This window comes from Panthera onca, chromosome C2 (genome assembly GCF_046562875.1).
Source record: "Panthera onca isolate mPanOnc1 chromosome C2, mPanOnc1 haplotype 2, whole genome shotgun sequence".
NCBI lineage: Eukaryota > Metazoa > Chordata > Mammalia > Carnivora > Felidae > Panthera > Panthera onca.
In genome coordinates, this window is record NC_138347.1 from 70,152,150 (window position 1) to 70,168,510 (window position 16,361).

At 38.8% G+C, this 16,361-nt stretch overlaps 1 protein-coding gene across 1 annotated transcript in view; it reads left to right on the forward strand.

Annotated features, from left to right (window-relative positions):
* UMPS (uridine monophosphate synthetase) overlaps nt 1-13,910 on the forward strand; it is a 32,387-nt gene extending 18,477 nt beyond the window's left edge. Inside the window, exon 6 of the mRNA XM_060639735.3 lies at nt 13,529-13,910. Within this exon, the coding sequence (XP_060495718.3) occupies nt 13,529-13,698 (170 nt within the window). The 3' untranslated portion in view covers nt 13,699-13,910. The remainder of the gene's footprint in view (nt 1-13,528) is intronic.
* Nucleotides 13,911-16,361: the final 2,451 nt, after the last annotated feature.

Below are 16,361 nucleotides of genomic sequence, written 5' to 3' on the forward strand. Positions count from 1 at the left end.
ACTCTTCATCTCAGTTCAGGTTTTGATCTCAGGGTCTTAAGTTCAGGCCCTGCATTGGGGTCTGCACTGGGGGTGAAGCCTACTTTAGTAATCTTAGAAATGTCTCTTAAAGGGCTCAGAGATAGCTGATGGTGCCCAGACTTTAAGTAAAAAAAGGCTCATTTGCTACTGTTAATGTGCTGCCCTAGGGGCAGGCACCTAATTTAACACATATGTTTGAGAGCCTACTACAACACTTGTCGGGGACAGAGACTGGTGAGCGCCATCTTCATGCTCTTCCCCTGACTACACTGCACAGTACCAGTATCTCCCAGAAGGGAGTTTTTACACATACCTGGTGTCCTGATTTTTACATCTGCTGCCAAGGCGTTCCCCTTATTTACTCGGATTCACTATATATATTTGATTTTAAATTGGAATTTAAATAAAAACTTGGAGGAAAAAAAGTAAAAAAAAAGTTAAAGACCAGGAAGACTCTTAAAAGCAGCAAGAGCAAAACAACTCCCTTGTATGTATACAAGGGAAGCCCCATAAGATTAAAGATTATCTGTAGATTTTTCAGCAGAAACTGCAGGCCAGAAGAGTGGTGAGATAGATTCAAAGTGCTTGAAGAAAAAAAATCTTCCAACAAAGAACTCTCCTCAGCAAAGTTTGGAATTGAAGTATAAGAGAGTTTTCCAGAATAGCAAAAGCTAACAGAGAAGTTCATCATCCCTAAACCAGCCTTATAAGAAACTATTAAAGGGGTTTTTTTAAGCTGAAACAAAAGGATGCTAATTGGTAACAAGAAAACCTATGAAAGAATAAATCTCACTGGAAAGGCAAATAGAAGTAGATTAAATGAACTTATTAAAAGGAATTATTTATTTGAGAGAGAGTGAGCATGAGTGGGATAGGGGTAAGAGAGAATTCCAAGCAGTCTCCATGCTGACATAGTACAGAGCCTGATGCAGGGCTCAAACTCACAAACTGTGAGATTGTGACCTGAGCCAAAATCAGGAGTCAGATGCTTAACCGACTGAGCTACCCAGGTGCCCCTAGATTAATCCCTTTTAAGTTAAAAGACAAAAGTAATAAAAAAATATTCTTTAATTCTTGTAGTTACAATTATAAGATAAAATGTGATATTGAAAATGTGAAAGGGAATAAAAATGTAGAGCTTTATTATTATTATTATTTTTGAGTTTATTTTGAGAGAGAGCACAAGCGGGGGAGGGGCAGAGAGAGGGAAAAAGAGAGAATCCCAAGCAGGTTCCACATTGTTAGGGCAGAGCCTGATGTGGGGCTTGAACTCACAAACCGTGAGATCATGACCTGAGCCACCCAGACACCCCCCAAAAATGTAGAGCTTTAGAATGCTGTCAAACGTAATTTGTTAAAATAGATGTAAGTTGTTAAATGTAAGCCTTATTGTAACAACAAAACACATCCTTAATTAGATGCACAGGATAAAGAAATCCAAGCATACCACTTAAGAAAGTCATCAAATTACAAAGGAAGAGAGCAAGAGAAGAACAGAGAGCAGCCAGAAAACAATTTAACGAAATGGCAAAAAGTATATACCTAACAAGAATTATTTTATGTATGTATGTATTAGAGTGTGGGGGAGAGGAAGAGAGAATCCATGCTCTGCATGGAGCCTTATGCAGGGCTCGATCCCACAACTCTGGGATTGTGACCTGAGCCAAAATCAAGAGTTGGATGCTCAAGTGACTGAACCACCAAGGCTCCCCTTAACAATAATTACTTTAAATGGACTAAATTTTCCAGTCAAAAGACAGAGTGGCTGAATGGATTTTAAAAACCAGGCCTATCCTTGTGCTGGCTATAAAAGACTCCATTCAGGTAGAAGCAAAGTATAAGAACTCACTTCATACATAGACTGAAAATAAAGAGATGGGGAAGATATTCCATGCAAATGGAAACCAAAAGAAATAGACCCTTATCAGACCAAATAGACTTTCAAACAATGACTAATGAGAGACAGACTAAGGCATTACATGATAAAGGAGTCATTCCAACAAGAGGATGTAACATTTGTAAATCTTTTTGCATCTGGCATAGGAGCACCTAAATATATAAAGCAAATATCAATAGGCCTAGAGGGAGAACTAGTAATACAAGAATAGTAGGGAATTTTAATATCTCACATCAGTAGATAGACCATCCAAACAGAAAGCCAGTAAAGGAACATCAGCTTAAAACAACACATTAGATGAGATGGACTTAACAGATATATACAGAACATTCGGTCCAAAAGCAGAATAGAGGTTTTTCTCAAGTGCACATGGAACATTCTTCAGGGTAGATAGCATGGTAGGCCACATAATAAGTCTTAAACACCAAAACCAGATAAGAATGCCACAAGAACAGAAAATTAAAAGCCAATATATTCCTGATGAACATAGATGCAAAAATCCTCGACAAAAGAGCAAACTGAATTCAGTGATATCTTAAATGGATTATGCACCATGGTCAGCTGGAATTCTAAGGACACAGGGATGGTTCAGCTTCTGCAAATCAGTGTGATATACTACATTAACAAAATGAAGGGTAAAAATCATATGATCATCTCAACACATGCAGAAAGAGCATTTGACAAAATTCAGTATCCATTTATGATAAAGGCCTAAGGTGGCTATAGAGGGAACATACCTCAACATAATAAAGGCCATGGATGACAGGCCTACAGCTAACATTGTATTCAGCAGTGGAAAGATAAAAACTTGCCCTCTTAAATCAGGAACAAGACTTGGATGCCCACTCTTACCACTCTTATTCGACATAGCACTAGATAGAAGTCCTACCCACAGAAATTAGTCAGAAAAAAGAAACAAAAGTCATCCAAATTGGAAATGAAGATGTGAAGCTGTCAGTTACTATTTGCAGATTATATGATATTATTATATAGAAAACCCTGAAAGACCACCAAAAACAGGTTAGAACTAATAAACGAATTCAGTCAAGTTGCAGGATACAAAAATCTTGCATTCTCTGCACTTAATATCCTGTCAGAAAGGGAAATTAAGAGCATCGCATTTACAATGGCATTAAAAAGAATAAAATACCTAGGAATAAATTTAACCAAAGAAGTTGAAGGCCTGTATACTGAAAAATGTAAGACATTGATGAAAGAACTGAAGAAGATACAAATAAATGGAAAGATACTCATGCACATGAATTGAAAGAATTAATATTGTTAAAATGTCCATACTACTCAAAATATATCAACAGATTCAGTGCACTCCCTATCAAAATTCCAGTGAGATTTTTCACTGAAGTAAAATAAACTACCCTAGTACTTGTATAGAATCAAAAAAGATCCCAAATAGCCAAAGCAATCTAGAGAAAAAAGAACAAAATTAGAGGTTTCACACTCCCTGATTTCAAACTATAATTACAAAGCTATAGTAATCAAAACAGTATGGTAGTGGTTTAAAAACAGACACAATGATCAGTGGAATACAGAAGAGAGCCCAGAAATAAACCCATGCAAATATGATCAATTGATTTATGACAAAGGAGCTAAGAATATACAATGGGGAAAGGACAGTCTCTTCAATAAAATGGTGTTGAGAAACAGATGTTGGCGAGAAACAGAGAAAGAGGATCTCTTTTGCATTGTTGGTGGGAATGCAAGCTGGTGCAGCCACTCTGGAAAACAGTATGGAGGTTCCTCAAAAAATTAAAAATAGAACTACCCTATGACCTAGCAATTGCACTAGGCATTTATCCATGGGATACAGGTGTGCTGTTTCAAAGGGACACATACACCCCCATGTTTATATAGTAGCACTATCAACAATAGCCAAAGTATGGAAAGAGCCCAAGTGTCCATCGATGGATGAATGGATAAAGAAGATGTGGTATATATATATATACAATGGAGTATTACTCGGCAATCAAAAAGAATGAAATCTTGCCATTTGCAACTACATGGATGGAACTGGAGGGTATTATGCTAAGTGAAATTAGAGAAAGACAAAAATCATATGACTTCACTCATATGAAGACTTCAGACAAAACAGATGAACGTAAGGGAAGCAAAAATAATATAAAAACAGGGAGGGGGACAAAACAGACGAGACTCATAAATATGGAGAACAAACTGAGGGTTACTGGAGGGGTTGTGGGAGGGGGGATTGGCTAAGTGGGTAAGGGGCATTAAGGAATCTACTCCTGAAATCATTGTTTCACTATATGCTAATTAATTTGGATATAAATTTTAAAAAATTTAAAAAAATAATAAAATGGTGTTGAGAAAACTGGACAGGCAAAAGGATGTAACTGTGTCACTGTCTTATACCATACACAGAAATTAATACAAAATGGATTAAAGACTTGAAATAAGGCTTGAAACCATAAAATTCCTGGAAGAAAACATAGGTGATAAGCTCCTTGACATCAGTGTTGGCAGTGATTTTTCTAATCTGACACCAAAACTAAAAGCAAGAAAAGCAAAAATAAGTGGAACGATATTAAACTATTCTGTACAGCAAAGGAAATCATAAACAAAGTTAAAAAGCAACTTACTAAATGGGAGGAAATATTCACTAATCATATATCTGATAAAGTGTTAACACCCAAAACATATATTAAACTCATCATGTACATCAATAGCCAAAAAAATAATCCAATTAAAAAATAGGCAGAAGATCAGAAAAGGCATTTTACACAGATGGCCAACATGAACAGATGCTTAACATCACTAATCAGGGAAATGCAAATCAAAACCACAGTGAGATATCACCTCACACCTGTCAGATTGGCTACTATCAAAAAGACGAGAAGTGTTGGTAAGGCTGTGGAGAAAAGGGAACCCTTGTGCGCTATTGGTGGTACGTAAATTGGTATAGCCAACATGGAAAACCATGTGAAACTTCCACAAAAAGTTAAAAATATATGTCAATCAGCTCGGAGCAGGGAGCCTGCTTCTGCTTCTGTGTCTCCCTCTCTCTCTCTCTCTCTCTCTCTCTGTTCCTCCCCTGCTCTTACTCTATCTCAAAAATAAATAAAGATTAAAAAAAATATATATATATATGTCAATACTACCCAAGGCAATCTACATATTCAATGCAATATCTATCAAAATAACACCAGCATTCTTCACAGAGCTAGAACAAACAATCCTAAAATTTGTATGGAACCAGAGAAGACCCCAAATAGCCAAAGCAATCTTGAAAAAGAAAACCAAAGCAGGAGGCATCACAATCCCAGACTTCAAGCTGTATTACAAAGCTGTAATCATCAAGACAGTATGGTACTGGCAGAAGAATAGACACTGAGATCAATGGAACAGAATAGAGAACCCAGAAATGGATCCACAAACGTATGGCCAACTAATCTTTGACAAAGCAGGAGAGAATATTCAATGGAATAAAAACAGTCTCTTTAGCAAGTGGTACTGGGAAAACTGGACACGACGTGGAAGAATGAACCTGGACCACTTTCTTACACCATACACAAAAATAAACTCAAAATGGATCAAAGACCTCAATGTAAGACAGGAAGCCACCAAAATCCTCAAGGAGAAAGCAGGCAGAAACCTGTTTGATCTTGGCTGCAGCAACTTCTTATTCAACATGTCTCCAGAGGCAAGGGAAACAAAAGCAAAAATGAACTATTGGGACCTCATCAAAGTAAAAAACTTCTGCACAGCAAAGGGAACAGTCAGCAAAACTAAAAGGCAACCGACAGAATGGGAGAAGATATTTGCAAATGACCTATCAGATAAAGGGTTAGTATCCAAAGTCTATAAAGGGCTTCTCAAACTCAACACCCAAAAACTAAACAAGCCAGTGAAGAAATGGGCAAAAGACATGAATAGACACTTCTCCAAAGAAGACCTCCAGATGGCCAACCGACACATGAAAAAATGCTCAACATCACTCATCATCGGAAATACAAATCAAAACCACAAGGAAATACCACCTTACACCAATCAGAATGGCTAACATTAACTCAGGCAACAACAGATATTGGTGAGGATGCGGAGAAAGAGGATCTCTTTTGCACTGCGTAGGAACACAAACTGGTGCAGCCACTCTGGAAAACAGTATGGAGGTTCCTCAAAAAATTAAAAATAGAACTACCCTATGACCCAGCAGTTGCACTAGTAGGTATTTATCCAAGGGATACAGGTGTGCTGTTTTGAAGGGGTACATGCACCCCAGTGTTTATAGCAGCACTATCAACAATAGCCAAAGTATGGAAAGAGCCCAAATGTCCATTGATGGATGAATGGATAAAGAAGATGTGGTGTATACGGAGTGTTACTCGGCAATGAAAAAGAACGAAATCTTGCCATTTGCAACGACGTGGATGGAACTGGAGGGTATTGTGCTAAGTGAAATTAGTCAGAGAAAGACAAAAATCATATGACTTCACTCATATGAGGACTTTAAGAGACAAAACAGATGAACATAAGGGAAGGGAAACAAAAACAATATAAAAACAGGGAGGGGGACAAACCATAAAAGACTCTTAAATATGGAAAACAAACAGGTTAGTGGAGGGGTTGTGGGAAGGGGGGTGGGCTAAAAGGATAAGGGACATTAAGGAATCTACTCCTGAAATTGTTGCACTATATGCTAACTAAACTTGGATATAAATTAAAAAAATAAAAATTTAAAAAAATTTATAAAAAGAACTATCTGACCCATTAATTCCACTTCTGGCTATTAATCCAAGGAAAACAAAACACTAACTCAAAGTGATATGTGTACCCCCATATTCATTGCAGCAGTATTTATAATAGCCAAGATATGGAAATAACCTAAGTGTCAATGGATGAATAGAGATGTATACGTGTGTGTGTGTGTGTGCGTGTGTGTACACCATGGAATATATATACACACAATGAAATATTATGACATAAAAATAATGAAATTTTGCCATTTGTGACAACATGGATGGACCTTGAGGGCATTATGCAAAATGAAATAAGTCAGAGAATGACAGATACCATATGATCTCACTTGTATGTGGCGTATAATACTAGAACAAGTTTCATAGATAAAAAGAATAGACTAGTGGTTGCCAGAGGCTGGGGTAGGAAGTAGGTGAAATGGGTGAAGGGTGTCGAAGGTGCATACTTCCAGTTATAAAATAAGTCACAGGGATGTAATGTACAGCATGGTGACTATAATTAGTAATACTGTATTTCATATTGGAAAGTTGCTAAGAGAGTCTTAATTCTTATCACAGAAAAAAATTTTTTTTGTAATTAAGGTGATAATTGTCAGGTAGTCAATGTGATGATTTGGCAGTGTATACAAATACCAAATCATTAATTTTGTACACCTGAAACTAATGTTATATGTCAGTTATACCTCAATAAAAAAATATTCATCATAGCATTGGAAGTCCTGCTGACAGCATTTAGGCAAGAAAAATAAAAGTCATCTAAATTGAAAAGGAAAGAAAGTAAAACTCAGTAGTTGCAGATGACATGATACTATACACAGGAATACTTCAGAGATAGTGTGGCTTCAGTTCCAAACCAGTGCAATAAATAGTGCCAATAAAGTATAAAGTAATATTGCCAATAAAGCAAGCCAAGTGAAGCTTTTGGTTTCGCAGTGCATATAAAAGTTGTGTTTATACTGTAGAGTATTAAGTGTGCAGTAGCTTTATGTCTAAAACAACAAAGTACATACTTTAACAATACTTTTAATTTTTTTAACGTTTATTTTTGAGAGAGACAGAGCATGAACGGGGGAGGGTCAGAGAGAGAGAATCCGAAACAGGCTCCAGGCTCTGAGCTGTCAGCACAGAGCCTGACGCGGGGCTCGAACTCACAGACCACGAGATATGACCTGAGCCGAAGTCAGATGCTTAACTGACTGAACCACCAGGGCGCCTCTAAAAATATTTTATTGCAGGAGCGCCTGGGTGGCTCAGTCAGTTAAGCCTCCGACTTCGTTCCAGGTCATGATTTCACAGTTTGTGAGTTCAAGCCCCGTGTCAGGCTCTGTGCTGGCAGCTCAGAGCCTGGAGCCTGCTTCGGATTCTGTGTCTCTCTCTCTGCCCCTACCCCGCTCATGCTCTGTCTCTCTCTCAAAAATACATAAACATTAAAAAAATTTTTTTAAATAAAAATATTTTATTGCTGAAAAGCTAACCGCTATCTGAGCTTTTAGCAAGTTGCAATCTTTTTGCTGGTGCAGAGTCTTGCCATGATGTTGATGGCTGCTGAGTGATGGTGGTGGTTGTTGAGCATTAGGGTAGCTGTGGCAATTTTTAAAAATAAGACAGCAGTGAAGTAAGTTGATGGACTCTTTCATGAACAATGCTCTCTGCATGCTCTCTGGAGCATGCAGTGCTGTTTGATAGCATTTTTAACCACTAAAAATTGGTGTCAGTCCTTTCAAACCCTGCCATTGCTTGATCAACTAAGTTGAGGTAATATTCTGAATCCTTTGTTGTCCTTACAACAGTCTTCACAGCATCTTCACCAAGAGTAGTTTCCATTTCCAGAAACCATGTCTTTGCTCGTCCATTAGAAGCAAGTAACGGGGCGCCTGGGTGGCTCGGTCGGTTGAGCGTCTGACTTCAGCTCAAGTCATGATCTCTTGGTTTGTGAGTTCAAGCCCCATGTCGGGCTCTGTGCTGACAGCTCAGAGCCTGGAGCCTGCTACAGATTCTGTGTCTCCCTCTCTTTCTGCCCGCCTCCCTCTCTCTCTCAAAAATAAACATACATTTAAAAAAATTTTCTTAGAAGCGTCATGTGTTATAGTTTTATCCGGAAACTGCAGCAATTCAGTTGCCTCTTCAGGCTCCACTTCTAATTCTAGATCTCTTGGTGTTTCTACTACATCTATAGTTACTTCCTCCACTGGAGTCTTGAGCCCACAAGGTCATCCATCAGGGTTAGAGCCTGTGAATGCTGGTATTTTGACCTCTTTCCATGAATCACAAATGTTCTTAATGGCAGCTAGAATGGTGAATCCTTTCCAGAAGATTTTCAGTGTACTTTCCATCAGAGGAATCACTGTCTGTAGCAGCTATAGCTTTATAAGACCTATTTCTTAATAAGACTTGAAATTTGAAATTACCACTTGATCTATGGATTTAGAATGGATATTGTATTAGCAGGCATGACGACATTGATGTCATTGTACCTCTCCAACAGAGCTCTTAGGAAATCAAGTACATTGTCAGTAAGCAGTGATTTTTGGAAAGGAATCTTTTTTTCTGAGCAGGTCTTAACAGTGGGCTTGAAATACTCAGTGAACCATGTTGTAAACAAATGTGCAGTCATCCAGTCTTTGTCCCATTATAGAGCATAGGCAGAGAAGATTTAGCATAATTCTTAAGGACCCTAGGATTTTTCAGAATGGTAAATAAGCATGGTCTTCAGGTTAAAGTCACAGACTACATCAGCACCCAACAAACTTTGAAACTTTGAAGCCAGGTATTAACTTCTAACTATGAAAGTCCAAAATGGCATCTTCCAAAAGAAAGCTGTTTCATCTACATGGAAAATCTGTTGCTTAGTGTAGCCACCTTCACTAATTAATGAATTATTGATTACCTGAGCTAGATCTTCTGGATAACTTGTTGCAGCTTCTACATCAGCACCTGCCTCTTCACCTTGTACTTTATGCTATGGAGACGGCTTCTTTCCTTAAAACCTCATGGGCCAACCTCTGCTAGCTTCCAGCTTTTCTTCTGAAGGTTCCTCACCTCTCTCAGCCTTCATAGAATTAAGAGAGTTAGGGCCTTGCCCTGGATAAGGCTTTGGCTTAAGGGCTGGTTCAGTCTTTGATCCAAATCACTAAAACTTTCTCCATATCAGCAATAAGGTGGTGTTGCTTATCTTTCATGTGTTCGGTAGAGTAGCACTTTTACTTCAAGAAATTACTTCAAGAATTTTTCCTTTGCATTCACAGCTTTGCTGTTTGGTGCACGAGGACTAGTTTTCAGCCTGCCTTGACTTCTGACATGACTTCCTTGCTGTTCTTAGTCATTTCTAGCTTTTGATTCAAAATGAGAGACATGCAACTCATCCTTTCACTTGAACACTTAAGAGGCCATGTAGGGTTATTAACTGGCCTGATTTCAATATTGCTGTGTCCCAGAGAATAGGGAGGCACAAGAAGAGGGAGAGAGATGCTGGTGGAGCAGTCAGAACACACATTTACTAATTTCACCATCATATATGGGCAGTCTGTTGTGCCCCACAACAGTTATGTTAGTAACATCAAAGATCGCTGATCACAGATTACTATAATGATGAAAAAGTTTGAAATATTGTGACAAGTACGAACATGTGATAGAGATACAAAGTAAGCACAGGCTATTGGAAAAATCAGGTCAATAGACTTGTTGAATACAAGGTTGCCTCAAACCTTCAATTTGTAAAAAAAAAACAACACAAAACAGTATGTGCAAAGCACAGTAAAGTGAAATGCAGTAAAACAAGGTATGTCTCTACAGAAAATCTGAGAGTCCACCAAAAAAATTACTAGAATAAATGAATTCAGTAGAGTTGCAGGATACAAAATTAACATGCAGAAATGAGTTGTGTTTCTATGTACTAATAATAAGCTATCAGAGAAGAAAACCCATTTACAATTGCATCCAAAGAAATAAAATACCTAGGAATAAATTTAACCAAGGAAGTCAAAGACCTGTACTCTGAAAACTGTTAAGACATTGGTGAAAGATTTGAAGATGATACAAATGTAAAGTATTATGTGCTCATGGATTTAAAGAATTATAAAATGTCCATACTACCCAAAGCAATGTACAGATTCGGTACAATCTCCATCAATACCAGTGATATTTTTTACACAACTAGAACAAAGAATCCTAAAATTTGTATAGAACCACAAAAGACTTTGAATAGCCAAAGCAGTCTTGAGGAAGAGGAACAAAGCTGGAAGTCTTATGCTTCCTGATTACAAAGCTATAGTAATTGAAGTAGTATGTTATTGGCATAGAAACAGACACATAGATGAATGGAACAGAAGGGAGAGCCCAAAGATAAAGCCACTCTTAACCTCGTCAACCTATGACAAAGGAGACAAGAATTCACAATGGGGAAAAGATAGTCTTTTTATTATTTTTTTAAATGTTTATTTATTTTTTAATGTTTGTTTTTGAGAGAGAGAGACAGAGTGTGAGCTGGGGAATGGGCCAAGAGAGAGGGAGACACAGAATCTGAAGCAGGCTCCAGGCTCCGAGAGCCCGACGCGGGGCTCGAACTCACAAGCCATGAGATCATGACCTAAGCGCAAGTCAGACACTTAATTAACTGAGCCACCCAGGTGCCCCATAATGTTTATTTTAGAGAGAGACAGAGTGTGAGCAGGGGAGGGGGCAGAGAGAGAGGGAGACACAGAATCTGAAGCAGGCTCCAGGCTCTGAGCTGTCAGCACAGAGCCCAATGCGGGGCTCGAACCCATGAACTGTGAGATCATGACCTGAGCCAAAGTCAGATGCTTAACTGACCGAGACACCCAGGTGCCCCAATAGTCTTTTTAATAAGTGGTGCTGAGAAAACTGTACAGCTACATGGAAAAGAATGAAACTGGACCACTTCTTAAATCATACAAAAATAAATTCAAAACGTATTAAACTTGAATGTGAGACCTGAAGTTATAAAACTAGAAGAAAACATAGGCAGTAAGCTCTTTTAGCACTATATTTTTGACAGGTCTCCTTAGGCAAGGGCAACAAAAACTAAAATAAATGGGATTGCATCCAACTAAAAAGTTTTTGGACAGTGAAGGAAACCATCAAATAAAAGGTACCCATTGAATGGGAGAAGGAATTTACAAGTAGTCCTATATCAGATAAGAATAAAAGGTTAATATCCAAAATATATAAAGAACTTAAACATTGTATTAAAAAATGGGCAAACGACTTGAATAGACATTTTCCCAAAGGAGACAGGTAGATAGTGGTCAGCAGGTAGACGAAAAGATATCAGCATCACTAATCATCAGGGAAAATACAAATCAAAACCATAATGAGATAATACCTCATGCCAGTCAGAGTAGCTAATATCAGAAAGACAAGAAATAACAAGTGTTCACCAGGTTGTGGAGAAAAGGGAACCCTAGTCCACTAGTGTTAGTAGGAATGTAAATTGGTACAGCCATGGTGGAAAACAGTACTGGTTTCTCAAAAAATTAAAAATAAAGCTGTCATACAATCCAGGAATTCTAGTTCTGGGTATTTATCAGAAGGAAAAAAATCCCAGTTTGAAGAGATATATGCACCCATATATTCATTGCTGCATTATTTACAATAGCCAAGATAAGGAAGCAACCTAAGTATCCATCAATAGATGAATGGAGAAAGGTGTGATATATATCTATAATGGGAAAAAAAGGTGAAGTCTTGCTATTTGCGACATACTGAGGGTATTATGCCAAGTGAAATAGGTCAAAGACCAGTACCTGATGATTTCACTTATATTAGAATCTTGAAAAATCAAACCAAACAAAGCAGAAACAAACTCATAGATACAGGAAACAAAGTGTTAGTTACTAGTTGAGGGAGCAGTTGGGGAATGGATGAAATAGGTGAAGGGGGGATTAAGAGGTAAACTTCTAGATATAAAATAAACCACGGAGATGTAATGTATAGATATAGTCAATATTGTAATAACTATATGGTGACTGATAGTAACGACTTATTTTGGGGATCATTTCCTAATGTATAAAAATATCGAATCACTATGATGTACACCTGAATACTAGGATATTCTGTATAATTATACTTAACTAAGAAACAAATTATTGGGGTGCCTGGGTGGCCCAGTTGCTTAAGCCTCCAACTCCTGATTTCTGCTAAGGTCATGATCTCATAATTCATGAGATCAAGCTCCACATCAAGTTCTGCTGACAGTCTGGAACCTGCTTGAGAGTCTCTCTTTCCCTCTATGCCCCTCCCCCACTCATTCTTTTTTCTCTTTCAAAATAAATAAACAAACATGAAAAAAAAACAAGTTAAAACAAATTGTGATAGAGTAAGAAAGGCAGTAGTCAAAACTAAGAATTGGGATTTGTACATAATCTGGTACTTAATGGGTGCAGAAAGGCTCACTTTGGCTGTGGTCAGATTAGAGGTTTGTGAGGAATTTTTCAACCGTGTAACAGTGATTCTAAGACGTATAGTATAAATGTCTGATTGCAAGGTCAGTTTTTATTGGGTTTGCTATTTTGGTAACGAACTTTTTTTGGCAACATAGAAGATTTATGGTTTTTTGATACTGTTAACCTATAAATGTTCTAAAATTAGACATTGAAGAGGAGTTGGCTAGCATCATTCTCTGCCCTGGGGGTCTCTGGCCTATCCAAAGAGTCACTTCACCTGCTTTTACTCACTTGCTGTCCAGCAGGGGCATGGAAAGGAATGGCACATACTGATTTAAAATTGACTAGGTACTTGACAAATTTCATATTAAAAAAAAAAAATTGGTTAGGTACTTTTTCAGAAAAGTCATGATCAGTTTCTTGATTTTTTTTTTTTTTTAATGTGTTATTAACGAACAGTGACTTTGGTGTTTTTGCAGGGGATAATCTTGGCCAACAGTATAATAGCCCACAAGAAGTTATTGGCAAACGAGGATCTGATATCATCATTGTAGGCCGGGGCATAATAATGTCATCAAATCGTCTGGAAGCAGCTGAGTTGTACCGAAAAGCTGCTTGGGAAGCTTATTTGAGTAGACTTGGAATTTGAGTGTCTTGGATACATGTTTGTGAAGACCTTGAAGATACATGGTCTCCTGAGAAGCGTGGCGTGAAATAATAAGCAGCATTTAATGGATTGGATTCTTTCATGGGTTGTGTGTTGGAGTGACTTCTGGATTTCTAACAGTCTTTAGGAAATACTGAATGATGAGTAATCACTGCGTTGTTACTATAATAAATTTATTTTCAAGCTTTTTTTTATTGAGATTGATGTTGGTTAGGCAGTCACAGTCCTGCTTGTGTTGGGATCTTTCATATTTGAAAGATCAGACTTTCTTTTAATTGTTGTGACACAAAAATTTTAAGACATCAAAAGGCCCAAACCGTTGTAGTATTTCATGTGCCTTATGTGATGCCCAAATAATATTTAAATATTTGCTGTTCTCCTTTTCTATTTAAAAGTGATAGTCGAGGTATCCATAGGGAAATAGGAAGTGGGGAAGGTGATGGTAACTGCAGCCCTGAAGCCAATATCTGGCTTTCATTTCGATCACAGGCAGCAGTTATGGACCTGTGCTGAAGCAGGCAGAGCTTCCTCATGCCTTATTGGATTACAAGTGGACGAGCTGCTCTTTCATTTGTTTAAAGACAATAGTCAAGACATCTAAGGTTCCATTTGAAGGTTTGCTTAGATCCTGCACAATTATCCCAACTACCCTGGACAAGAAAGTCTGCCTTCACCAGAAATAGAAAGGAGCCCAGCAACAGAGCTGACGCTGTTACCAACATTTCTGGGTTTCCACTGAGGTAGGGCCAGGGACATGCACCTTCACAGGCCCCACCTGCACGCATGTGCCATAACCAGTTGAGCAGCCCCTCTCTGGTCCCAGATACACTATTTTTCCCACCAGTTCTTCTGAGTTTCTGCACGATCCCTCTTTTCCAGTAGTGACAGAGATTTGCCCCCTTTCTATATATTTCTTTTCATCTTTTCAGGAACAGTCTTGGGAGTAAAGGGTACGAGCTCAGATGCCCATTTTGAAACAGGTGGCCCCACCCTGTATGTTCAAGGTCTTGTTTAGGAGGGTCAGTGTGGCAATTGCAGCTGAAGGCTCTCCGTCCTTAATCCATCAGCGTGTTGAGAAGCATGCTAAGAACTATTGAACTGGTAAGATATGTTTTTCAGATACAATGAGACATCTTGGGGTGTCCCATTCCCGCTGGGTCACCTACACCCGGCCTTCACAGGTATAAGCTCTGGCCACATCAGTATACTAGCACTGCCTCTTCTACTGAAGCTCATCCAAGACCCACTAGGTAATGAAATTAGAGGCCCTGACCATGCATTTAAAATGCAAATTCTGGGCTCCACCAGAGATGCTGCCTCAGATTTGGGGTAAGGCATTTCTAACAAGTGCTTCCTGTGATTCTGATGTTTGAGAATAAGCCCAGCGGTTTTGCAGGCCTTTTATCTAAGCAAAAACCCCACCCGGACTCATAAAACTTTGGAACACAAACTGATTCAGATAAATAACTTGGCTATCTCAGGAACTATGAGAGTACTTTTCAGCTTGGAAGTATTTTGGAGACATTAGATCATGTAGCCCTTTCTTAGTCAAGGCATATTTACGGAGCATAAGTACTGAGCATTATAACCTGTCCTAGTAACAAAAGGGAACAGCCTTCACAGAACACGTGTAAGACTAATGGAGTGGAGAATTCTATCCCCTGGCTTCTTCCAGTATTCTAGGCATTTAGTAATGCATAAGCCAATTGCTTTGTAGTGCTGGAAGTACCTAAGAAATCTGGTCTGGTTCCCTTACTGTTCAGCTACAGGAGTATAGACCCAGGATGGTAACGAAATCCACTCGCTGCAGCTTGTGGCTAACACAGTCCTGGAGTCTCAGTCCCAACTCAACCTTAATCATTGATTGTAGTTACCTCTAGGAAAAGTCCCCTAACGTAGCCCCTAGGGACTGACAGAAGGCACCTTCAATGTTACTTCCTCTCAACTCCCATTCACCCATCTCTCTGAAGAAAATGGCTGCTGGGTTCATTCAGGTAAGGCCTAGAAGCATGATTACAGGCTCTGCCAATATCTCCAAAGAAGAGAACAGGTGCCAGGTATTGTCTCCATTAAGGTAGAAGAAGGAACAATAGTGAGGAGGCTCAGGACTTGTGGAGGAGTGTGTGTGTGTGTGTGTGTGTGTGTGTGTGTGTGTGTACACCCCAGCGGGTCAACTGGATTTTCCTTGGCTAGGGAGGAACTGAGGTTTCTGACAGAGATTATCCTAGTTACTGTAATGCTGGCCCTTAGAAGTCTGTAGGCCTCCTACCAGCCACAAGTTTGCTGTTCTAGGAGCATCTGCCCCACCTCTCAAGGTGTACAGAGCCAAGGGTAGACAAAGTGAGGAAATCCAGCAACCTGGGGAGGAAAGCAAAAAAAACCACCCATAGTAGCTCCAAGAGAGCAGGGATTCAATCTTGGATTCATTGCAATACTCTCTGTACTTGGGATGGGGCCCAGCAAACTTTCTGAATGTTCACACAAGGCTTCTGGTAAGAGTGAGCTGCCCCAGGAAACACCACACTTCAGAGACCAAAGTACCAAAAACGAGACCTGAGTTTTGGGAGAACTTAAATAATTTTAGTTTTTAATTTGAAAGTGGGATGGAAAATTTTAAAGATGGTATGATAATATTGAGAACTACA